At 35.5% G+C, this 27,509-nt stretch overlaps 1 protein-coding gene across 1 annotated transcript in view; it reads right to left on the reverse strand.

Moving 5' to 3' along the window:
• Positions 1–9,879: 9,879 nt before the first annotated feature.
• The window catches only part of LOC132126648 (xyloside xylosyltransferase 1-like), a 34,000-nt gene continuing 16,370 nt past the window's right edge, over positions 9,880–27,509 (reverse strand). Inside the window, exon 5 of the mRNA XM_059538054.1 lies at positions 9,880–10,744. Coding sequence (XP_059394037.1) covers positions 10,348–10,744 — 397 coding nt within the window. The 3' untranslated portion in view covers positions 9,880–10,347. The remainder of the gene's footprint in view (positions 10,745–27,509) is intronic.

Consider the following 27,509-nt stretch of genomic DNA (forward strand, 5'->3'; position numbering starts at 1 on the left):
AATAAAAAGCGAGAGAGTGGTCGGAGGTTTCAGAAGGGAGGAAGAAAACCTGCTGTGAGGGAAATAAAAGCAGTGTGAGCCAATAAGAGCTGATCCACTGAATACTAATACTGAAGTTACTGAGAAGACACTTGTTTGGTTTACATAAACTTTTCCTAACATGATATTTAATTTCTGAACACTGCTCAGTTGTATTTTTAACACTTCATAAAATTTCACCACTTTATGATACCTACCATATATATACACAAAATAAACACATTTTATACATTGTACTTTACATTAAAATTGCATTGATTTTAGGCCTATAATATTACTGTTGAATAACAAACTTCTTCCTGATGAATTTAGTTTTGCTTTTTTTGAACAGCAATAAGGGTAACATATCCATCTAGATCGCTACATGATCTATCTGAAAGGTGGATTAAAGAGGTGCATCTGACAGGAGATTAAAGAAAAGGTGCAATGTCGACGGAGGACGGTGTATTATTTGTGACATCCGACTATTTCAGCAGGGATTCTCTACTGATACTTATTATATCTGCCTCCAGCAGATCTGATTTCCCAACTATCATGTCTGCAAGAGCCACGAAGGAGCAAGAGTGGTTTATCCCAGACCGTCACACTGACCTACATTATATGACACATTTCTGATGTTCAACCACAAGCAACAGTTCCATGAGTCATCACAGAGAACCTGCAGACTCTGAGACTCTGAAATAAGCATCAATATCATCCACGATGCCAATTCCACAAAATAGAGTGATCACATTAACACTGGCCAGGACAGCAGGGTCAGCGATGTTGTTACAGTGACTCATTTTAAAGTACATGGAGAGATAATTGATGTGAACAAAAGAGGAGCATGAATGTGTATAATCATATAAGTATTTCTATAACACATCAACTTTCTTCAACATATAAAGTTCAACTTTGTTTGATAGTTTACCAGGCAAACTGATGTTAAATGGAAAACCTGCTGAGTGAATCTGGGCAACTGTGACATACATATCCAACCACAATTTTAACCAGCGTATATACTCCTCACAGCCCATCCTGCACTCAGAACCATATTTGCCCCATTTACTAATAACTCCATCTGCTTCAGGGAACATTTCCCATTTCCATTACCAACCTGCATGTGTCCCGTGTCCATCAGATCCGAATTAAAGCAGCAGCAACCCAAAGGCCAAAATACAGTTCATTTATATAATATGTGCTTACAACAAAATAAAAGCAGTGCAATTAAGTTTAGTAATATTCAGTTATAAAATAAACATTCCTGGTTTTATTATGCAAAAGTTAAAATATATTCATTTACGCTTTGTTTGGGGTTGGCACAATTTTTCTCATGTTTTTGAAAATACAACAGTAAAATTGTGATATATTATTACAACCTAAAATATATGTACACGTTCTCAGGATTCTTTGATGTATAGAATTTTTTTTTTTAAGTAAAAATAAAGGAATAAATCTTACTGACCCCAAACTTAAAAACAGTAGTATAACACACACACACAAATTGTAATATAGAGACCATTTTGTATAACTGGACAAAATCAAGTCTGACCCCTAACTTATGAACAGACACACACACACACACATATATATATACACATACATACTGTACATACATACAGAGAGAGAGAGAGAGAGAGAGAGCGAGAGCGAGACCAGTTTGTCTCAATTGACAAAATCAAGTCTCACAGACATTGTTTATTTGAGCAACCTGTTTCAATCTGAAATACGTCATGTAGCAAAACTTTAAATTTAAGGCTTCAAGTTTAGCAGTCTGTGAGCTTTTCAGTTGACTTCTTTACAAACTAAAACTATATAACGTTACTAGTAAGACTAGTAAATCCCTTAATCAATCAATAATCACACTGCTGTCCCCTCCAACCAATCAGTCCAAGAATGGCTGTAAAAGGTGAAAACTGCGCTAAAGAGCGTTTTGTTAGAGTAAAAGGTGCCAGAGAAGATCGATTGCAGACATCCATATTTCATCTCATATTGCGATCACTCTTTACTCAAGCCTCTAGTGCACTATTAGATAATTATTTGAAGAATGCTGCGTTTTGTCTTCACAGCGAGCTTTTAGAAAGCAGTGTGTGATGTTACCCTATGAGACTCACACTCGCAGCTCCGACAGCGTTTCTCAGTGATGGAAAGATTATGAAACCTATATAACAGAAACACCTTAATTTGTTGACCTTTAAAGGTCAGTGAAAAGGAGATAGCTGTACCTGAAATATGGCGTTTACATGAGAAAATCAAGGACATTCAAAGACCCTTTTAATGCTAGAGGCTCACAGTCTGGGCTGAGATCCATAGATGTGATACTTCTGTCACCATGTCCCTATTTCCTCCTACATACTGACATGGCAACAGACCGCCAGCGTTCAGTCATTATGGTGAGCGGTGACTCAACGAGCTGAAAGCACATGTGTGAGAACAGCAGGCTATTGATAACACACACATTCATCAGATCGGATCTCTTCTCCAATTTACACTACTGTTCAGAAGTTTGGGGGCAGTACAATTTTTTATGCTTTTGTCCTTAAGGCAGTATTTATTTGATTTAAATTATAAAAAATAATTTAAAATAACATTTCGATTTGAATATACTTTAAAATGTAGTTTATTCTTTTGAAGCAAAGCTGCATTTTCAGCTTCATTACTCCAGTCTTCAGTGTCACATGATCCTTCAGAAATCATCTGAATATGTTGATATGATGCTCGAGAAACATTTCTTATTATCATCAGTGTTTATCTTTGTGGAAACCTTAGACATTTTTTTAAGGATTCTTCGATGAATCAAAAGTAATGTCTTTACTGTAATTTTGTTCAATTGAATGGGTCTTTGCAAAAGTATGAATATCTTTATTAAAAAAATACAACTTTTCTTTCATCAGGATCTATTCTAGAACATAAGGTCCACTTTTCACAAAGCCATTTAATTCCAGATGGATAAAACTATGTCCTGTCCCACATTTATTGTCTTATAATGACACATTATTGTATTAAAAAAGGTTACAGTGATAATTTTATGTTGACTTTACCAGCATCAATCCAAAAGCCTGCCGTATTTAAATGAGTGACAATGCTAAGAAGAATTGGGCCTTGTCTAAAGATGGCATAGAATGATTTCTACCAGTGGCTAATTTTTGAAACTTAGTTTTGGGTACAATGCACGGCTTTCATTTCATCTGGCAGGAATCCAATGATATCCATCACTAAGTTAGGCTTAACTGACTTTCCAAAACAAAAACTATATATATACTACCAAATTCGAAAGATCCCCCATACATACCATACATGTGGAAGCCAATATTTCCCACAACAACAAAAAACACTAAGAAATTGTTACTGTATTTGAATTGAAACGAGACGCATGAATATTTGCATTATTAATGAGATTTTTCAAGATATCTATGAGTATGGTCCCTAAATATGTTCATTAGAGCACACCTGTCTTTGTGATGTTCTGGTGCCTAGTCTGAACATTCAGTCATTGTAAATCCTTATGTTTTTGCCATTTTATAATCTAAAAAAGTTTAGAAGAACAGTAGAACTTGATATCTCATATCTTACATATTGTCCTACTGCGCATTCATTTTCTCTCATTTTTCATTTCAAAAACTTGTCAACCAATTCTCAAAGGGATGCATCCTGTCTTTTCTTACCTCCCCTTGATGTTAGGCAGTGCTGCAATTCAATGAGATTTCATTATTTCATCATTTCTGATGAAATCTCAGTACCCTACAGCACTTCTGCCAACACACAGAGCTCCAAGAAGAAAAAAAGAAAGATGTGAAATGATGTTCATTTGGGTGCATTTCAATTTCAAAGGTCCCAATGTTCAGAACAGTGAGTCACATCACCAGTTTGAATTTGTGCTATCAAATAATAGAACAAATGTAAATTGGATGTCCTGTGTTCTGTCAATGCATCTGTGGGATAATAACACTGTGTGACAATCATTACTTAAAGGGATAGGTCCTCCAAAAATCATAATTCTGTCATAATTTACCATCTTGTCATTACAAACCTGTACAGCTCGCTTTCTTCTGTGGAACACAAAGATGATATTTAAGATATTTGATATTTTTCTTTTTCTTTCAATAAATGAAAGTCACCAGGGTTTAAAACAACACTGGACACCATTGACTTTCATTGTAATGGAAACAATTTAAAAAGGAAGGTCTTACAGGATTGGAATGACAAGAGGGTGAGTATTTAATGATAGAATTTCATTTTTGGGTGAACTAAGCCTTTAAAAACAAAATAATGGATATTTAGCTCTAAAGAATCACACTGAAACTTTCACATGCACTAATAAAATTATATAACTAGACTTATTAAAAGAAGATACCCAGTGGGGCTAAAACTAAACTGAACCTCACCGACTTTCATTGAACTAAGATATGCATAATTAAAACACAGTTGAATAAGTAACGTAACGAAAACAACTGGAACTGAATGTCTTGAGCTGGACATTTAGTTCTAAATTATCACACAAACACTTTCAGAATCATTCGTTTTATAATAATGCACCTGCACAAAATTTTATATAACTCATTTCCAGATTTATAGGACAAACCATCAACGGATGCACCTGGTGCTTCCATGACAATAAACAAACAAAAATATCAGGATACAATTTCAGGAGTGGAAAAATAGGTTATTGTACTACAGTAATGTAGGTCAATGCTCCCTCACCTGCAGCTTTCTGAGTGCGAGTAAAGCCCAAATGACCGACATCTTACTGACAACCGGGGGCCTGAGGAGACGGGGACAAAAAACATCATTTCATCCTGCTGAAAAAGAGGGCTCGGTCTGTTCATGCCCCCCACAGGCTTTACAAATGTCATGAGTGACGTGATTCAGCTTATTGAGTTACACAGAGCAGCCGACGAGCTTTGAATTATGGGAAATTAATGATATAGGCTACTGAACGGAACGACCGCAGTTCAGAGCTTCACAAGTCTGACCCACATTTAGAGTCCCGGCTACAGTTTACTCAAAGTGAATGTATTCACCAAAAGAGCTCTCATCCATCAAGATAAGGATTTACACTGCATATGCTCTGTACAGAAATCATTTATATGACAGAAGTGCTTAGGTTAATAACAAAGATGCATCCGTGTTGATCAATTAGACACATACCTGAGGAATAAAAGACAGATTGTATGGCAACTAATAACCAGCAATATAATCGTGTGAACTAAAGCAAGCATCACTATGACGATTGCTAAGGATTTAAACAAACCTAATTGGGTGTTCACACTGACCATTTTCAATGTTAAAGTGAAAGGATGTTATTAAAATTTCAATAAATTAGGGATGCAACGATAAAAAAAAAAAATTAAAAAAAAAAGTGGTCAATACAGATACTGTGATAACTAGTTTCATGTTAAAACTTGAAAGACCTATAAAAAATTGAATTCTGGATTAATTATAAAAATAAATTCTATAGCCTATATAGAAAATAAAGGCTTTACAACAATATAATATACAGCACGAAAAATAGAGAGTCATTTTGAGATTTGGTAATTACAATACTGTTCAAAAGTGTTGGATCAGTAAGAGTTATTGAATTTATGTTTTGAATTTTTCCAGTAACATACAGTAAAAACTACAATATTGTGAAATGTTATAATTTAAACCATTCAGAACACAATAGCAAAAACTGGAAAAGCACATTTTAACATAGTTGGCAACTAAGTAAGCAGAGACAAGCAAACCTCAATATTGTCTTCAGAAAATGCAAAAATCTAGTTGCCACTGCTAGGGACTATGTGACAGCATTATGACACAAGCTTTATAGTCGAGGATAGGAGAACAATTGAATACAAAGTAGGGATGAATCAGAAAAGAGTTATATGAATTGCAATCTTTTGGGGAGGTTGGAAGATTAGCCCTCAATTCTGCTGATTTTAATCAAGTTGATACTAACTGCTACTCTGAGATGCTTTATACATAAATCATGTACATACAGAACATGACGTGTCATTAGACACAGAGCAGGGGGACCAAAGAAGTCTCTCAGAAGCAGCTGACAAACAAGAAGAAAATCATGATGACTGTGTTGTGAGGTGACAGAATTTAGGTCACATCACCGCTTTGATTTCTTCTATACTCATGCTGCAAAACACTGCCAGCTCAGACAATGATGTGAAAATTGGAATAAGTTGAAACTGGGATAAAGGACACAGGCCTCCGGACAACACAAAAGCATGCTTGATCAAATAAGTGAAACCCATCCTGGATATTTAACTCATCTACCAATTATAAGAACTCCACATCAAAATGAAACTGATATAGCAATACTACAACATGCAAACACATGTAGTCTAATGCTACATGTAGTGTACTAATACACAAAAGAACGAAAAATGTAAAAGTCTTATAGGAAACAGAAGGACATTTTATTCAGACCACCAATATATTTGCATGAAGAGAAATATATATATTACATATATTACAAATTTGATGCACATTCACTTCTGGAATTTTATTAATACATTAAATTTTTATGACAACATATTTTAAACAACAAATGTGTGAACTACATTCAGTACTCAAAGTTGAAGCTTATGTAAAAAGAAAAATCTGTACTACAAAGAAGTGTAATTTGTGGAGATTTTATTACATTTTCCTTATACTAAGATCTTTTGTCTTCAGAGAGATTCATTTGGGGGGGGGTTGGGTGTTCATGGAAAACAAGGTAAAGAGTAGGTTAGAGTCTTTATGAGCCTATCGTTCCAAAGTTTGGGGTTAGTAGGATTTAAAAACAAAAACTAATACTTCTATTCAGCAAGGATACATTAAATTGATCAAGCACTGTTTTTCAAATAAGTGCTCTGATTTCTTTAAACACTGATATAATAAACTGTGCGTATACACACACACACACACACACACACACACATATATATATATATATATATATATATGAACATTTCATTTAATCAGTGTTTAAAGAAATCAGAGCATTTATGTTAAACTATGTTAAAATGCAATGTGTTTATGCGGTTTAAGGTTAAAAAAAAACATTATTTTCCACAAAATGTACATTACTGTTGCTCCTATACACCCCGACTTTCTGAAACGTGTCGATTTTTACAAAGCTCATCGGTCTGAAAAGCAAGGTGTGCTCTGATTGGCCAGCTATCCAGTGCGTTGTGATTGGCCGAATACCTCAAGAGTGACAGAAATGTTACGTCCCTTAACATACTGTGATGCCATCTCCCTGCACAACAAGACAAAACCAATAAAACACAATCCAAATAGGCATTTGAAGCATCCAGTGACAGGGACATACAACAAAATGCTACTCTACACTGCTCAAAACTTGCATTTAAATCTTCAGTGGCAAATTCTTTAAAACGTCAGTATGTAAATCTGCAATAGCGCAGATACTTTTTTGGCCTTGTTTTGTATCTTTTCAGCACCGCCTTTGCAATTTCTATTGTCCATTTTGTCATCTATTATTTTTTGCTCGCATATCTCCAACAAAATATTTGTACTGTACCATAATATCTGCCTGCAGTTAAAAAGTTATCAGAAAAAAAGCACATATGTTTTGCTTAATGTACAAGTATTCTATAAAGAATTTCATACAAAAAAAACAAAAAAACATTTCATTGGCGTTGTCATTGAGTAAAATGAACTATTATAGAATTCTGACTGCACAAGCAGTGTAGTAATTTAGGGGGTGAAAATACAAATGGCAAGAAATTTGAAAGCATAACTGAACATCTATGAAACGTCAGTCAATAATATATATATATTTTTTTTAAGTAAATGGCACTTACATTTTTGAATTTTGAAATGCCTCTTTGATGCCTTAAATATGGGCATCCATAAATTTCTCATTGCTGAGAAATTAATTAGATTTTATTAACAAAGCTATTGTATTTATAAAATTTATGGGGCAGGGGTTGAAAATCAGCTACTGAAGTTCCCGCCTTAATAAAACGCAAATGCATTTACACGTCGGCAATAAAATTCTATCTTTATGGGTAAACCATGATTAAATTAGGATTAAAGCCATAGCAAATACAAAAATCTGAATGGCTGTTGAAATCATATACTTTTTCAGCAACAAAGTAGTGCAACTGCTTTGTTTATGGGGTTTCCAGGGTAATAGCTGCATTTCTCAATTAAAGTGTTACGTGTTACTTCCCTAACACATCTAGTACTTACGAAAAAGCTGATCACACTACAAAAAATACAAAACTATATTGCTATAAGAAACAGAAAAGATTAATTAATTACTTACCTGGGTCTTTAGCCTATGATTAGCTCACCTCACCTCTTAATCGGGCAGGTCTTTGGGTTTAAGTCGTTTATTCATCACGTGACAGCCCCATAAACTAAACCTATGCTGTCTGAACCAGAAAGAGAATTGATTAGTTAATCTTTCGAGACTTTCGAGTCGTTCTTTCGTCACGTGATGGGACAGCATTGGATAGAGAAAATAATTTTCTTACAAACGGGTGCATAGTTATTATTATTATTATCATCATCATTATTATAATTATCATTCACTCTTACAGTTATGAGATGCATTTTTGGTCTAAAATTTTAGCTTTTTTTTCTTACAGTATATAAATGTGTACATTTCTGTCATGATGGTTCTTTTCCATAACACTAAATGTGGTGACAAAGGCAAGAGTTGGTTATTATTATTAAGTCTCTTTACAGCTCAGAATGCATATGCAAAGCTTATGGGGTTTTCATGTGATGAATGAACAACTTGAAAAACCCGAAGACTCGATAGAGGTGAACTTATTTCAATACAGAACCCATGGGACGTTACACATGCGCGACCGAACGAATCATTTCCCAAGACGACTCATTCGTTCTGAGTCACATTAAAGATTCGTTCAATATGAACGACCCATCACTAGTGTGCAAGCCTCTTTGAAGCATCATACAGCAGTGTTGTGCATATTCTTAAAATGCATTCCAAAAAAATTATCATCTGTAATAAATAATTATTCATGGTATTTTGAAGAGCCCATGATAACAATATTGTACATGTTCTTTATCGTGATATACGTGAATACTGGCACATGAATCTTTCCAACCCTTAGCTTTTGAACCAAAAAGTACAAATTAAGATTTACACCGAAACATGCTCTGCACATCTTTAAGGATGAGACCCAATGAACATTAATACACAAAGAAAACAGGAAAAGAGCATGCATTCTTCATGATATTGGACTAGCAGATTAAAGGTTAATTAGTTAAACACTTTTTTTAAACACAAAAAACATGACTGCACTCTCAACCAAACAACATATTCACTGAAAAACGCAGTCATTAACCTCACCATACTGGACACAGAAGAGCTTAAAGTGGGATCTCATGACTGCCTGCCAAAACATGTGAGGCCTGATTACGAAGTTCTTTCTCTCTAGCCTGTTGATTTGACATTGCGCAGGTTATTACAAGCAATTCACACAACCCAGCAGAGTTTCGCCAACAGCAACATCGCTCAATAAATGCCAGCCAACCACAACAGCTAGTGCTCTGCCCTCGAATCTAGTGCATATTTCTCTCAGGGCAGAGGCTGTTCCCTTTGGAGTATTCCAGCAAATCCCACTTCCACATTTCTCAGAGGATCAGACCACCTCGACAAGAATGAGACCTCCGATCTGAGATGTTATCTTGGCTTTCTAAGGAGATTCACTTGCACATAACAGAGAAGTGGCTTTCCAAAATCAGCGCATAAAAACTCAGGAAAATGGGACAACACCCTTTCCCTCTTGTTTCTCCTCATCACTGCAAAAAAACATTTGTGATTGAGTGGGAAATGTGTCTTAGAAAGGGAATGCATGTCACATAATTGAAGATAAGAGAGGTTAAATCTAGTAAAAATATATGCAGCAACTCTCTACATTTTAAAGTGAAGATAAGTAGTATCTTAATGTGACTGTAAGAGTGCAACTGCACCTGTAAACAATAAAAAGAGAGAAATTAGAAGGAGAAAAAGATTCTCTGATTGGCTCTTTCACAACCTGCTGTCTAAGAGTGATTTAATGAGACACCTGCATGAGGAAACTCAGACGTCTGAGAGTCAAAGCCTCACTGCATTCTTTAAATAAAGAAAAACAACTGGTATTTAAGCCAGAGTTTCTTTCAGTAACTTTGGAAAGGCACCAACTGCCTCAGCGGTGTTATATTGTGTAAATGTGATTAGTCATGGGAAGGCTGCACTATTAGCACCTCTAACAATGAGCCCCTTCTGCCTTGGTCCATTTGATGTAAAGTTGTTCAAGATGTGCAAACAAAAGGAGCTTGATCTGAAAGTTGGCATTCTATGGCACACTTTGAACCTCAATCATTGGGTATGGGAGTATTGCAGTTGCCATGGTAGATATGCACCGGCCCATCACAGCGATAGTACAGCTGGAAGACATCACCATACCCGTGTTCCCTCCACCATGTGCAAAGCTGTCGGTTCCAGCCACAGGACAGTGGGTAAAACAGTTCCCTGTGCTCCATCCCGATCATCGTGAAGAAATCCTGATCACCTAGGTGCCCCCGGAAGTGATATTTCTCTGCAAGGTGAGCCATCCGCTCGGGCTCCAGAAGCTGGTTGTATAAGGTAGATTGACGCATGGCGTCGAGGTTCAAAAGCATTACGCCACTGTTGAAGCCAGGCAGACCGTCTGGTGGAGGGTCACCCACATGGGACTTTGGATTCTCTTTGCGGTACTGCCAGAAAGTGTGCCTATGACAAATTGAGAAGACAATGAAAAGAAGAATTTAAGCAAAGAATCATAGCTTTACTATACCTAGATTTACAGATGTGAACAAACACATACCTAGAGCCAGGCCGATATATCGTTTGCCGATTTTTCCAGCCGATATGAACCTGTCGCAGATATATCGGTCTAAGCAAATATGCCAAAGATTTGCCGGCGATATGAAACTTTTTTTTTTTTTTTTACAGAACATATAGTTCCTGAGTAAATGATGAACGCTGCCATTACGCAGATGAAATGCTTCTAAATGGTGTAATAACATTTGTCCAGCACAGCACGCTACGCTCCATTGTTTGCTACTGGCGAGTGGCGACCCAGGTTAGTGTAGTGTAGACGTGTGGAACAGCTCAAACTTCACCCGCTTCTTCAAATTATCCGCCCGCCATCCACAAGCACCTATATATGAATGTCACATTACAATGATTCTAATTCTTATTTTTGCATGAAGATTTGATGAATGGATGGTTCATTTTTAACAGCAGACGTTGAAATGATGAAATGAAAACCCCTATGATTTCTACGATACAGACAGAAGCATGGAATCCTGTCATAAAACGGAATTTAGCAGAATCTGGCATATTTGTTTGATAAATAAATTTAAAAACAGGTCAGTACACTTAAATCAAATCGTGATAGACTAGTGTCTGTGAATGTTAATCTGCAAAAAGACTTTTTAAATACGAATCCTCACTTTCTGTGTGTTCATTTGATTACCAAAAAATATACAACACAGAATTTGTGAAAAATATTATTAATTATTATTATTTATTCCTTTTTAGTTGTTTATCTTTGGAAAGGCTGTGCTTCCTGTATAAACCTGCTCCTGTTGGATTGGCAGTAGCATGCCCTACACAGTTACCTTGTTTATTTTCTTAAATCAAGAAAATATATATTTATATAGCCTACCAGAATATCATACTTAGGAGAGTGATCTCTTGACTTTTGACACCTAGCAACGCACTTAAAACCACTCAGAACACCTATGTAACTGCATAGCATATTTTCTCAACAATTCTGGTCAAAAATATGATTCTACTCATGTTTTTGTTCTCAACCTAAATCATTTTTGCAAATAAAGCAGTTTCTAGCTTAAGTATTAATAACTAGGGTGTGACAGTAGTGCTGTTTCAGGGAGTAGAGACTTCATTGAAGAATAGAGAAGTCAACAAAAATAAGTACTCCAAATAACAATCTTTATGTTATAGTATGCATAAATCACAGGGGGAAAAAAGCATAGAGGCCCAAAAACATTTGTTTTTCTCCGCTGTTCTACATCAGACAACCAAAACCCCTCAGTTCTATGTGAACAATGCTAAAATAGGTAAACACCAAAATTATACAAAATGTGTATTCATAAAAATACCTCTGAAATACATAGACAGTCGAGCTGAAAACTGAAATTTTACATCTCGAGACTTCAACATGAGATTGACCCAAGGCTGTAAGCTTGAGGTGCACTCAACTTATGTGGCTTGTGGCAAATCCTGAAAATCTCTAGCATGTTTTTTGAGTGAACTGAGATTTAGTGCAGATGCAGCATGTGGGCTGGCGAAGTGCGAGGCCACGCAATGCTCATAATGAAAACCGTGGAGTGCTGAAACCAAGCTTATTCAAAGTAGCTTTGATCCATCAAGTCAATGCCCCCTGCAGGGAATTCCTCAGAGGCTCTCCTGAAGTTCATGGATGCTCTCTTGCTTTTAAAAAGCTCAAGCGGAGAAGGAAACAACAAAGAGATTTCTGAAGCTGCTGCTCCTGGACTGTTCATTTTACAGCACGAGAACAGAACCAGACAGGATGACACAAACTTGAAACTTTTATCTTTCTCCCAGAGACTCCAATTTAGTGCAACTCCAGTCCATGGGAGCATTTCAGAGAGAGCTCGAGTCAACAGGTAAACAAGAACATGACTACAACATTAACTCAGAGGGCCCTGTGGATGCTTTGATGGTGCTGAACCAAAAAGCTCTGGGAGATTCCTGTTCCTCTAAGAAGTCTTTCCAGAAAGTTCAGAAATAAATTCATTAGTCTAATCTTTTGTAAAAAGGGTTGTCCTGCATAGTTTATTTTTTAAAAGGCAGATAACATAAATGTACATGTGCAGTTTTAAAATGTAAAAGACAAGTGACACTGAGGGGCAATTCACCAAATAAAAATGTGGTCAATGTTTGCTCACCCTCATGTCGTTCCAAACCTGTATGACTTTCTTTCTCAAGTGGAACACGCAATATGGAATTCAAGGAATCCAAAAGCTCCAAAAAAAAAAAAAAGTGTAAGTGTAAGTGTAAGTATAAGACTCCAACTAACAATTCTTCCAATAAGGATTCATTTATTATTTAACTGATAAAAAGACATGAATAACTTTTTATTTTCTCTTTTTTCTTTATTACAGTTATTCTTCAGCCCAGCCAACATTCTCCTCCAAAAAACACTGAAATTGAAAGATAAAAATAGGATAATTAATTATAATATAACAGGATGACATTTCATTTTCTGTATTTTATTTTTAAGTTATTTTATATCCTATCTTTTTCTCTCTGGGTGTGCATGTGCATCTTTCTTTTCTTTTTTGGTCCTTTCATTATTGGATAAGAGCAGCAAAATGATTGTTCAACATTTAATGTTCCACAGACGAAAATCATACTGGTCTGCAATGACATGAGAAAATGAAGACATCATTATTTTGAGGTGACTTAATCCTTAGATAAAGATGAATGCAACCTCAATACAAGCCCTAAAATCTGCAAGAACAAGCATATTACAAAAAAAAAGTGACACTTCTATGCATCTCTTTCCCTTTGATTCCAGCACCTGCAGCTCTGAAGTGGCATGACACGGAACATTTAGGACACTCTCTGTGTGTCTTCTTCTAATGAAATATTCATGAGGAGACAAAATGCTGCATGTCAGATGCAAGGGCATGGCTGAGGCACTCTGGGTAAGGATGAGTGCGTGCCTGGGCCGTCCCTAATGAATGAAGCTTCAGAAAAATCCCAATTATAGTTGCGTTATTCAGTCTTTGAGTGAAATTTGTCAAGTCAGAGAGGAAAACAGCGGGGGTCACCACGCAAACGTGCATCAACAGTGTGGGTTGAGACAGCAGAATAGCAGCTTCCTGTGTCATCTCTTCAGCTCAGCATCAGTGCTTTAATACAAACAACTTTCCCTGCTGTTTAACAGCCTCCTCCATAAACTCCAGAGGAATGTCAGGAGCACTTCCACATTTCATTCCTAGTTTTATTGTCTTCTACAAGTGGCAAGACCTTTTTGTCTGCTTGAGGGGAGGTACGTGAATCTAGAAGAATTCATAACCATTAACAACTGGATGGTGTTTTGCTGTACATAATGACTCAGGAAAGGAAATGTGTTTATAATGGCATTATGCAAACTAGTATACAATTGTATTTTTCCAATTGAAAAAAGTTGTATGTATAATGCAGTTATGTATAATGCATTATAAAAGTAGTTATGACTTGTAATGCACCTTATAATGCATTGTATAGTCTCAATTTTTTTTAACCCTAGTTAATACATTATAACACTGATCAATTCATTGTTACACTATGCATTTTAAATTCGGTTTTAATTATTTACGACAAGATGTAATGTATTACAATGCACATTTTATGAATAATTAAAATGCATTATACATAAAGGCTAAGTAAAGCGTTACCTATTATTTAATTGTATGTATTATGGATGTAATAGTAATGTATGTAAATAAATATTCATATAAATATTATATTACAGTATGGTAAAAATGACAGTGATCTATAATATAAAATAAGAAAATCTATATTATAAAACAAATAAATATAATAAAAGTATAATACATTTAAAAATACATATAAAATAACTCAATATAATATTATATTGATGAAAATAGATTATATGTATATACGAAAAATATAAAATGTGCATGTTTAGCATACATACGGTTTGTTCAAGTCCCTAACTGTAAAGTACGCACAGCATTAACAATGAAGCTCCCCTTAGGAAACACCACTAATGAGGCAATAATTTCCACTGCATCTTAGCTGTTAATAGGTCCTGTGGGCTTTTACACATGAAATAAACATTTCCTTTAAAGGGTTTAATTCTAGAAAGAGCCTAGTAAAGGACAGCATTATGTGCTTTTTTCATATTCATATAGTGCAAGAGGTACTGCAGTGAAAAACACCGTGTGGTTTGTGTGCAAAAGCCACTCACTTCAGCAATCAGCTGCTCACTGCCTGAGTATTTCAAAGCTTTCTCCTTTGTTAAAAACAAATTAAATGCTAATAGAGTTTTTAGTACCAGTGTAATAACAAGAAAAAAAAGGTGACAGAAAATTACCACCCCATTAAGGCACCTATTGAAAGGAGGCCGTTTTATTTACCAGAACTGTTGTCCTGTCCATTTCGAACACACATTTGTGACAACATTTTAACATGCAAATTTAATATGCAAATTTATAAGAATAAGTTAACACTCAAAGCTTAAAAAAAAAAAAATGGAGTGTTGCTGATTTGACAAATTCACTTTAAGTGACGGACTACTGCTTTGCACTTACCCTGTTACTTTATATTGTTAACTCAAGGTTTTAAAGATGACATAACCATCAGACAACCATATATCAGATGTTTAAACTAATAAGTGACGTGACATTCAGCCTAGTATGGTGACCAATACTCAGAATTCGTGCTCTGAATTTAACCCATCCAAAGTGCACACACACAGAGCAGTGAACACACACACACACACTGTGAACACACACCCGGAGCAGTGGGCAGCCATTTATGCTGCAGCGCCCGGGGAGCAGCGTAAGTCGTGTTATTGCCGGCCCGAGATTCGAACCCACAACCCTAGGGTTAGGAGTCAAACTCTCTAACCACTAGGCCACCACTTCCCACTAATATGGTTTAAAACACATGATTTCAGAGCAAGAAACATGATAATCATAACCAAACAGATACCGAGCAACAGTATCTGAGGAGAAAGCTGTAGAGGCACAGACTTATTCTGGAATACGGGGCGGGGAGAATCAGCTCATTTGCATTTAAAGAGAGATGCACAAAAATAGCTGGTCTCTGCTTCCACTCAAAGTAGGCATTTTCAAAATGATATAATAACTAAGTATTTTGAGCTGAAACTTCATAGACACATTCTGGGACACCTGAGACTTATATTGCATATTGTAAAAAGGGGCATAATCGGTTTCCTTTAGCAAAGGGACATTTTTCAAATATTGTAATCTGACTGGCTTTGGCTTTAGAGTTGGTTAACAGTCAGAGCAGCCCTTAAGGCAACGTCTGAGGCAGCTTTCTCTCATCTCTTCATCTTTTTTTGCCATTTGCCCTCAATCATTGTGGATGTCTGTATCTCACCAGTCTGGAATTTCAGCACGCACCTGCCACTGGGAAATTGTCTGCTATTGGCTTCAAGCAAAGGAAGTCAGACACCTATTTGAAATGTGTCAAAAAGCAGCTCTCAAAACATGAAAGAACAACCTGTGCTGAGTTCTTTGTGTTTTACATGAACAGAAAATGTCTCTGTGTGCCAAAAAACAAGTTCAGAAACGAAAACAATGCTGTCATCTCCAATGCCCTCACATAATGCCTAATGAACACTGTATAATAAAAGTCTGAAGAAAAATGGAAAAGGATGTTGTACGTGGCTGTCTGTGAACCCTCTTGATGACAAAATGCAGATGGTGCATGGATGCGGACGGCCCAAGTATATTTTGGCCTTTATCAGTGGTGCACGAGATGCGATGACAATGTAAGTTTCATTGCATTATAATTTTCTTGTTAGCCTATCCAGCCACTAGATGCACCGCTGCTGTGATGAAAAAGAGAACAACAATGTGGAGAAGACGTTGTTTACATCAAAACTGAAACCAAGCCGTTCACACAGAACTCATATTTCACACATTTTCTAGAGGGACATCATTAGACTCGTGGACTTTTACAGCAGAAAAACAACATGTTTACAGCCTGGTTAAAAAAATTATTTTGGTCTATATAGCTAATTTTACCCTTCATGACAACTGTGGGGGGTGAATTTTTTTATAGCTCATCCGTTTAAATTATATTAAAGAGCCAGTAAGATGAAAATTCTAAGCTTCCTATCACTGTTTATTAGTCCTGTACAACAGGTTTAAATCCATGCAAGGTTAAAAAAAAACATTGTCATTTTGTCAAAATATAATTTTAAAATTACCTCAATTCTCAGAGATCCCCAAACGGTTCGTGCGAAGCTGTTCAAAAGATTCAGTTTCCTTAAACCCCACCTTTCGGTAGCATACTGTGTTCCGATTGGTCAACTGATTGGTTGTTCCGCATGTAAGCACGTACATAACCAAACTGAGCACACAACTTCACGGTAAACAATGCGTTAGCATTAACATATAGTGCTAGCGCGACATACTGATAAGATGCTCGGGAGAAAACAAACACATAACTTCATAATCATACTTAAAGTTTGTGATTCGGAGATGCTTGTTGGTCCAAATAAACTTGGTAATGAACCCTCTTTTATGGCCAAACGCTTTGAAAATCCCGCCTTGAACTCACAGAGATTAGAAAAGCAATCATCAGTGAAATTTTGTGAACACAACAAAAGGGATTTGTTGTAATGCTCTGGTATTGTGGTAAAAATGAATTTTAGCCATTGGTTCTTCTGATCTTCATTTTCTGGCAGTGAAAATAAAACAAACTTGCCTTTACAATTAAAAACACACTGTCTCTTCGACATAATGCTATCACACCAACTACTAACCAGAGCGTCTGTGTGGGGGGTGGGGCAGGTCAGAGTTTTGTTTCTCCCAAGACGGTAGGCGGAGATTATTATGCAAAGTGTTCTTGTTACGTACAAAGAGATGGGCAAAATATTTGAAATCTATAACGACTCGTTTCAGCGATTCAGAGTCGACTCCTTACTTTAGAAGCCAATAACTTTATAAATCGTGTACTTTTTGGTTTAATTACTTTGCACATTGTTTACACTGATGGACAGCTACATCATACACTGTAATACAGGTAATTTTTGATTTCCCATCTGTGTGGCTCTTTAAGCCTTAAAGTTCTGCATAATTAAGAGCATGGCCACTAGTGACAGGTGGATTGCCGCTGCTGTCACCGCCGTCGCGCTAGGTGGGCGTGGCTTCAGCAACCAGCTCCCGCCTTTTTGCCTATTTTTGATTACCCCAGAATGATGCTCCGCCCACTTTTGGTTTTAAAAACTCTTTTCAGAAACCTATGGGTGACGTCATGGACACTACGTCCATGTTTTTATACAGTCTATGGTTTTTCCCCATCCCACTGCCTCTCATGTTTTTAAATGTAAAATGCACTCTATGTGATTGGCTTTCCGCGCTTTGTATTAAACTATGCATGCATACATGACACTGTTTTAATTATAGTTGTTTAAGCAACTTAATTATCATTGGTTTATAAATTTTTTTTAAATATTATTCACTTAACAGTCATGTATTCTAATGCTTTTATTAAATGTGGGTGGAAGAGAGAGCTGTTCATCCCCCCCTCCCCCCCAACTCCTGCCAGCATAGAGACTCGAACCGGTGACCTTCGGGTAACTAGTCCAAGTCTCTAACCATTAGGCCACAGCTGCCCCCAACCTCTTGGAACAGGAACCAAAGTTCAAAAGTTTACTCCCTGAAATTCAACGTACTACTTTTAATCTCGACAAAGCCCTTGGCTAAAGTTCAAAGCAAGGGTCAACTATTGCTTAAAAGAGATATAATGTGATAAGCTTATACTCATCCATTTAATCTCACAGTACCTGCAAAACAACAACTAAATAACAAACACAAAGGATTATTTTACTATCAAATCAGTGTTGTAAGCAAAGATCAGACTGGCTGGAATTCCCTGCAAAGTATGTGAACAGAATCAGGAAGAGGGATCTTATGCAACGGGTTTGTGAAATATTAAACGGAGAAGACTCTGAGATAAACTCTGAGAAGCCAGCTGAATTTTAATGCGTCATCAAAGATGAGCATTTCATCGCTGTTGGCAACTGCTGAACGAAGCCCCGGGAAGCCCTATCCATCAACACTCAGCTCTAGATGTCAGAAACTAAGTGGCACGGAGGAAAAGAGTGATTGGAGGGGAAGAGAACGAGGGAGACACAGACAGGAAAGATACGAGCCTGATGGAGGAAAAACGGGAAATTAATACTCGTGAAAACCTGCATGAGTTCTGGCATAAAATTCTGATTCAATTGTGTCAAGAAGCAAACAATGAGAGATTTCTGATCTGTGTCGGATGGTGTTTCCATAATAACACTCATTGAATGCACATGGATCATAGCGGTCTATGAATAATATACATTTACATATTTAAAAATGAAGTCATGTTCCTACACCCCAACAAAACAAAACAACATTTTGGTTTAACTTTGGTTAGGTTTAAGAAATTCTGATAGAAATTATATTGCTACTGTATAGTACAATGTACTTCACAAAAACTTTTTAAACATTCTTTTTTAAAGATATATCTTTTTTTTATGTCAAAAGATTAAGTTGCTTTATGCATTTATCTTATTAGCAAAATTTTGATAAAACATTTATATTAAATCCTAAAACACAGAAACCAGAAGAATTAAAACAGATAATCTAGGTTTACAGAAAAAAAATGGTTTTTCAACTGACAACATATTTTTTGATCATTAAAAATATGAATTAAACCATTGCAATGGAATCAAGGAATATAAAAAAAAAAACACAGAATGTGGGAAGAAATAAAGTGCATTTCATAGGACCCTATGTTCCCTGATGGTACGGCACCAGCTTCTCTGCAACATCTCAGCTTACATCCAAACACAATTCATCAAAAGTCCTGACATGTTTTTGTCAAGGTAACTGGTTCAGAGAGCAAGAGTAGCTTCCAAACCAGGTTAAAGCTCAAAGCAGAGAAAGAGCACTAGGGAAAAACCAGCGGTAATGACGTGGTGCCAAATACAGTAAGTGAGAGCAGGATGGGCACAGATGCAGTAAGTGACGTAGATCTGGAGCCAGACTGTTTACAGACTGGACATGGGTCTTAATGTGCAGAGCCTAAAGCTGAACAAAGCCCTTGGGTTACATATGAGTACTGATAGAAATCTGTTTGTATAGACTGAAGTCCTGTCAGCACTACAACAAGGCCGGGCTGTTTCTGTAATCACTTCCTGTCCTGAAAGAAAAAAGCCTGGCATAAGCCCACAACTCCTGAGGAATAAAAAAAATAAACCTGGAACATTTTAATGACTGGTATGACTCCAATGAATGTTCTTTCGTAATCAAAACACTGATACTGAAAAAATAAAACTTCTGATCTCTTCATATTTCATGTGGAAGTAGGTTTGACACACTGCCTGGAATCTGAATTAGACCACAACAGAAAAACAAGAAAACACACAGCCCAGTTAAGTGCATATTAGCATGCAAATTTAGCCTACATTTTAAAAATATGAGTGATTCTTTATCTATGCACAGTTTCTTCAATTATGCAACTGTGAACAGGGTTTTACTCTGGATGGCAAGACTTTTAACCTTCTCTCTAGTTAAATTTATCAACTAACAATATCTAACATCTGTATTGAAGCTATGGAAACCTGTTTCCAAATGTAACTGAAAAATAAAAAGTTAATTTTATCTCACAATTCTGACTTTTTTTCCTTGTAATTGTGTTTATATTCCGCTATTATGACTTTATCCTGACAACTGTGTTTATATCACACAATTCTGAGAATCTTTAATTTTTATATGCAGTGGCTAAACAGGCTTCTTTGGTAAATCATAATTCGGCATTAAATGGTCATAATAATTACAGAAATGTCAAAATTGGAGATATTTATGGGATGAAAATGGTCAAAATTCTAAGGTAAAAAGTCAGTTATAACATAAAAAATTTGAAACTAATTTTAACTTATGGGATATTATTCAACAGAACATTCAAATATATCACAAATATTACAAATCTGAATTAGTATCTCATAGTTCTGACTGTCATAATTTTGACATATTTATGAGACAAATCGAAATATTACACGTCATGAATTAGTATCCCATTATTTTGCCATTCTGTATCATAATTTAAACTAACAAATATGAATTAGGACAAATCAGAACTGGCCTAAGTTTGACTTACGTCATAATGACTATTTATCTCATAAGTGTTAAAACGTCATATTATGATGTTATAATTACCGATGTTTGATTTTTTTTCTTTAATGGTGGGAATGTGTTTCCATACAGTGCACTGCAGGAAAAATCTATGATTTACAATAAAATTACATTTTCCATCAAATTGTTTTCAATTTTTCATCTTAAGCTTTTTGCTGACATTGTTGTCTTCTTAGCAAATATGCAAACTTTAGGCAAAATATTAGGCAAAAACTTTTGTAGTCTTTGTAGTCTCTTAGAACTTTTTTGTACCTCTCTTAGAAATCCTGCTTGGCAACAGTGTAAAAAAAAAGTCTTGTTTTATATATAAAAAAAAAAAAAAAAAAAAAAGTTTTACACAAAGTAATACTGCCAAAGTTAAAAGGCCATCTTAAATAAAAATAAGCAATATAATGTTTTATATACCGCAGCAATTTAATGAATTTGTTTTATTTCTAAAGTTAGAAAACCTTGGGATCAGCTGCAATTATTTGATTCTATTCAGGGCTCTTGTTTTTAACAAACAAAAAATGAATAGAAATACACAATCTGAGATGATAATTACACAAATGTAATTATTAACATCACTACTCTTCAACACTACTCTTAACTAAAATCTTGTTTTAATTTAGCAAGCATGCATTCAATTAACCAAAACAGACTTCAAAGTAATCTATTATTTTAATTTACTTTTTAAATCAAAGAACAATTCACAATTTCCAGAACAACTGTTTTTAACATTGACAATAAATAACTAACAAACAAACAAACAAATTCGGAAGGATATTGTGACACTAAAGCTACCATCACAGGAATAAATAACATACATTCATTTCCATTTAGAATATATTCAAATAGAAAACGGTTACTTTAAATTGAAATAATTTCACTATATTACTGTTTTACTGTATTTTTGAGCAAATAAACAGCCTTGGGGAGAACAAGCGGCTTCTTTAAAAACATTAAAAAATATATATAATAATAATTTTGCTTAATAAAATACAATTTTAGTGAATATTTGTATCCTTATTTTTATAATGTATAAGGCTAACTGTGATCAAATTCAAAAGGCACATGAGGTGGTGCTATATTATAAGTCCGGTCACTTTACTTTAGGGTCCAATTCTCGCTATTAACAAACCATTTACTATGACTTTTGCCTCAAACTCCTAATTTGCTGCTTATTAATAGCTAGTATGGTAGTTGTTAAGTTTAGGTATTGGTAGGATAGGGATGTAGAATATGGTCATGCAGAATATGTGCTTTATAAGTACTAATAAAAAGCCAATGGTAAAGACAATTAAGACAATGGTAACTAGCAAAAGCAATTACTACTTTTCTTCAACTGATAGTTTAAAGCACTTTTTAAAATGCTGAAATTATGGAGCGCAACACAGATCTGAATAGGCTTATTTGCTGTCCTCTACACTCCATTTATTTGTCCTTTAACCTCAATTTCTCTCTCTGGATTTTAATATTCAAATATTACACTTAGCAGATTAGGGGATTTTCAATTCAGGAGCAAATGGTGCAATTTAATATGCAGCCATAGCGTGAAATCTGTGTGTGCAGAATGTGCAGTAAAACCACCACACACAGCTGGAGGAAGACCTTTGGTTATAGAGACATGTCTACAGACCTCACTCATTTGGTCGAAAGAAACCACATATAGACAACATCGAAACATGATCTTGCAATCTTGCTCACTTGCACTAAATCAAAGCAGTGTAAAACTGCAAAGGTCTTCACAGTGTGTTTATAAAGACTTCTCTGCTCAGAACGACTAATCTTTATCCAGACCTTATGAAAACTACTCATTAGGCCAAGCAATAACGTGAACAAATTACCATTTATGTATGAATTCCACAGGGAGGTAAAGGGTGTAATTGTTGACATACTGAAGCTCTCAATCCGATTAGACAATTCCCAGCTCGGTGTTTGCACTCATTCAGAGCCGCTTGCTCAGTGAGGATTCCAGACCGCCGGCTTGCTGCCAGGCACCATTTTGTGCCTTGGACGGGACAGAGGCCTGTGGAAGGGAGAGGCTAACAGCAGAGATATGAGAGCTCCAATGAACCTGAGATCTGGCACATCTTCACATTCCACTCAGCTTTTTCTGTCCTGCCACATACCACATACATTCCATTAGTGTTGGGCGATATGGTCATTTTTCAAATCGTCATATCGTCAGCCCGTGAGATCGACGATACACAATATTATCGAGCATGGGTGGAGCAAGAGAGAGACTCTTTGTTCTTGTCATAGCATAACTATTGGGTGTTTTAAACCGCGCAGGTGCGCGAGAGAGAGCCTATGGAGTCACCAATAATAAAAAAAATTACTTTCAAACATACTCACTGATTTAACTAAAATTAAATATAAAAATCCTGTATTTAAAACAGCTAGTTCATACATAGTCAGACGCAACTGTCATGTCGCACGTCCGCATCTGCGCAGGGAAGTTATCAGTCTAATGTTCTGCAAAATCAGTCAATGGTGAAAATCAATAGTAGATTTAATTTAGAGTCCAGCAGTTAAACACTAATATTGGGCGTAAACGAACATTTTAATATAAAGTAATTAAAACAGGTAAGTTGATATATTTGTAGTAAAGTTTAATTGAACTGCTGCATCAGTCATACAGCGCTCCAGACCGCGCGCCTCATGACGAGCTCGACGCACTGCAACAGAAACAAGAATGAGATGCGTTCTAACATAACTGTGGCATTAAACTCAGTTAGTGAGGGCTCGTTTAATATATTGCACATACAGTATATAGGCCATTTAGATTACTTGTTAAAGTGCAATGAAATACCTTATATCTGCAGACGATGTACGTCTGTTTGTGGATGGAGACTTTGTAACGGCCGAAACTATGTATTTTGCATGCATCACATTATAGTGCGGTATGCATGAAAATAATAACAAGGCGGCAGATTGAACTTATTATCCATAGTGGTTCTCACGTAGTCCTTCTACGTCATCACCACATCGTGTGTTTTATAAGTTAAGTGATCAGTCTTTAAGAAGAGGACAACGTGAGAAACATGCACTATGGATGATAAATTCGCTCTGCCGCCTTAATTTTTTTGTCTTTACTTTATTTGTGACACCAAGAAAGAGTTAATCTCTCATGTATGAGAAGAGCGCGTTGCCGTATACCAGCCATTAAATGTGTGGGACACCAACTCGTCGTTTTCTATCTCTTTCATTTCATGGATTTAACGAATTATCCAAGTCAAAGCGTTACAACTTCACCGACTACATGCTGTAATTCTCCTGCGCGTGCGAGGTGTGTGTGTGAAATGCGGGAAGTGAAATTAAGTGAAATAGCTGGGCAGTTTAAAAGCCGAATTATAATAAGCAGTCTAATAAAAATAAAAATAATAGTTATTATTATTATAATCTAATACATTAATAGGAAAATGAGCCTAATATAGTCTTGATTATCGACAGAGAATTCGTCGATATCTCTGACGATCGTCGATACACAATACTATCGTCTATCGGCACAACCCTACATTCCATACAGGCAACCAAAATAGCAGTTAAATATTATAAATCTCCTCAAAAAGTAGCATTCATACGTTTCAGAAGGGTGGCGTGGCATAGCACCTATTACCTTCCAACTACCTCACTCAATTTTAATTATCTCATGGATACAAGTTCTCTAATTAAATATATCGTACACCAAATTATGCAAGAAAAATGCATTGCAATTAACATCTCATGTTGATTTTAAAGGTCTGGGACAGTAACCAAAAGGTTGTAGGTTCAATCCAACTGGAAGTATAAATCCAGGAATGGCTTTTACACAGCTAGATACAAATAAAAAAAAAACTGTAAATGAATTTAGCAAAATTATTAAATAACAACCAACAACAACAATAATAATAAGTTAAATAGTAACTACTATTAATAATACAATACCTAAAATATATAATATATTATATAATAATAATATAATACTACACATAGAGCAGCTGTTACACAGAGCCGTTGTTAACAGACTAGCTGAGCAGATAAACACTGATGATGTACATGTATAAAAACAGAGATTACGTCATTATGTCAAACCTTATGTCATGTAATGTTTAACGCACTTCATGTTGTTAATTATAACGAATGGGATATATTTTCTTATTCTTTGTATTTTTATATCAATATGGTACAAAATTACCCTATTTAAAAAGGTAATCAAAAAGTAGCCCAATACATTACCTAAATTGGGCAAACTACAATTTTTGTCATGTAGTCTGTAACACACTACAGTTTGTTACTAATCTATCTACTGTATATATATTGTTAGTAATCCATCTACTGTAAATATATTGTTGGTAATCCATCTACTGTATATATATTGTTGGTAATCCATCTACTGTATATATATATATATATATATATATATATATATATATATATATATATATATATATATATATATATATATATATTGTTAGTTAGTAATATATTGTTAGTATATAGATTACCCACAAACAAGACAAAAATACTAATCATTGATGTTTTGGAAAGCTTTTTGCTTTATCACGTTGCTTCATCAAGTTCCTCTGGATAAATGACAACCAACTTACATCAAGAAGAAAATCAAAAAGACAACTAGCAAAATAACTGAACCAATGAGCAAGACTTCCTGAAAGGAACCTCAAAATAGTTACACCCACAACAGCTTAAAAAAGTCTGGTGTATCATTTGTTTCTAAAGTCTCACTTCATTAGCTAAAATGCACATTAGATGAAATAGCTCTTCACCAGCTAACGAAGTGTTCTGGAGAGAAACAGCGGTATCTATCTTCAGCCCTGCTGTGTGTTCTTTCTGCCTGAGCTGCAGAGAGACTAATATAACACCAGAACATCTACGCACCTCAGAGCCAGGAGAATCAAACAGTGGAAAAGAGAAGTGGCAAACAAAGCGGAAGGCCTGTGCCAGTCGGGCAGTAGGCTTGGAAAAGAGTTCGAAGTTAATTACAGTGGCCTAGTGGGTCATTGTGCTGGCACAGGTGTTAGATGTTATCAACAAACCCCAGCTCTGCTGCTGCTGATGGACCACAGATACCTTGATGGCCGATTATGCTATTATCTCCTTCTCAATTGTTTACATGGTTTTGTGTGAGTGTAGTGAGAGAACTGTTGTGGAAAACCTGCACTCTGTTGTGGAGGGGGAAAAACTCTCACAGGGACTAGTTTTCCCATCAGTATAGCATAGCTCATTTCTTTTCTCCAGAAATTACACTAGCTCCTCACACAGCTCAAAGACTGATGAAAAATGATTAGGCAACGTTGAAATTCTGATGATATATTTTTTCCAAGCACATTTTACCAATTCCAAACCACAACAATCTTAACTTCTATTAATTTTGTAATTAGTCATTTATAAGTTATATATAATTGTCCATGAAGGCTGGAAGTGAAAAACTCCTTGTAAACAGGTGTGCAGAATTATTAGTCATGTTTTCTTTTAAAGATAAAATGAGCGGGAAAAAAAGAGGTTTAACTCAGACTGAAAGGTCTTAAATCGTCATGAGATATTTTCAAAACTAATGCAATACAGAAACTGCAAAGAAAAAAAATAGGTGGAGAAGAAAACAGGTTAACTGCAAAAGTTTTAAGAATTAATGTGAAGAATTAGGTGTGAAACCGTCAGGAAGCATTTAGTCTCCAGCGCCACCATTTCCCAGAACTGCAACCTTCCCGGAGTCTCCACAATTACAAGGTGTCAGGTTCTGAGAGACTGTGCTTGGGTAAAAAATCCTAAAAATGACCCTCACTTAATAAGAATAACATGCTGAAGTATTGTGAAATACATTATGACTATGGGTTGATAGGTTGAGAGTGACTCTTGAAGGACTTGCGCCACATCCTCGTTTTTTTTCTTTTTTTTTTTTCTTTTTTTTTATAACTGTTTTCTATGATCGATTTCAAAATGTAATCATTCCTGTATTGACAAAGCTGATTTTTTATCATCATTACTTCAATCTTTAGAGTCACATAATCCTTTATGAATCATGTTAATATAACCAAGCTGAAAACAACTGTGCCATAACCATGATGCATTTTTTTCAGGATCTTTTGAAAAAGAAAGTTGTATATATATAAAAATAATTTTGAAAGTCTTTTGCAACATTATGAATTTCTTAACTGTTACTAGTGATTAATTGTATGCATCCTTGCTTAATAAAATTAAAAAAATAAAATCTTTCTTTCCCCAAACATTTAAATGGCAGCGTAGCTAGTTTCTTTCATACTTTAACACATTCTCTTTCTTCTTACATAATAGAGATAACTAAATTGCAATGCAACAAGTTTTACATTTGGTTCTTGATCATGCTGTGAGAGATTATTTAATGACCAGCTAACTGTACAGTACTTTTTTTATTTTTATATATATATATATATATAAAAAGAAACGGATAAAAAAAAAGACATGCAAGTTTGTTCGTCTTGCAAAAGCGAAACTTTATGTACACTTCTCTTTTTTGAATTACCATCGCATTATGTTCATCTAGTGCATCTTCAAGAAAGAAGAACAAAAAAAGTAATAAAACTAGGATTAAAATGAAAAATTGGAAT

Source organism: Carassius carassius, chromosome 44, assembly GCF_963082965.1.
Source record: "Carassius carassius chromosome 44, fCarCar2.1, whole genome shotgun sequence".
Lineage (NCBI taxonomy): Eukaryota > Metazoa > Chordata > Actinopteri > Cypriniformes > Cyprinidae > Carassius > Carassius carassius.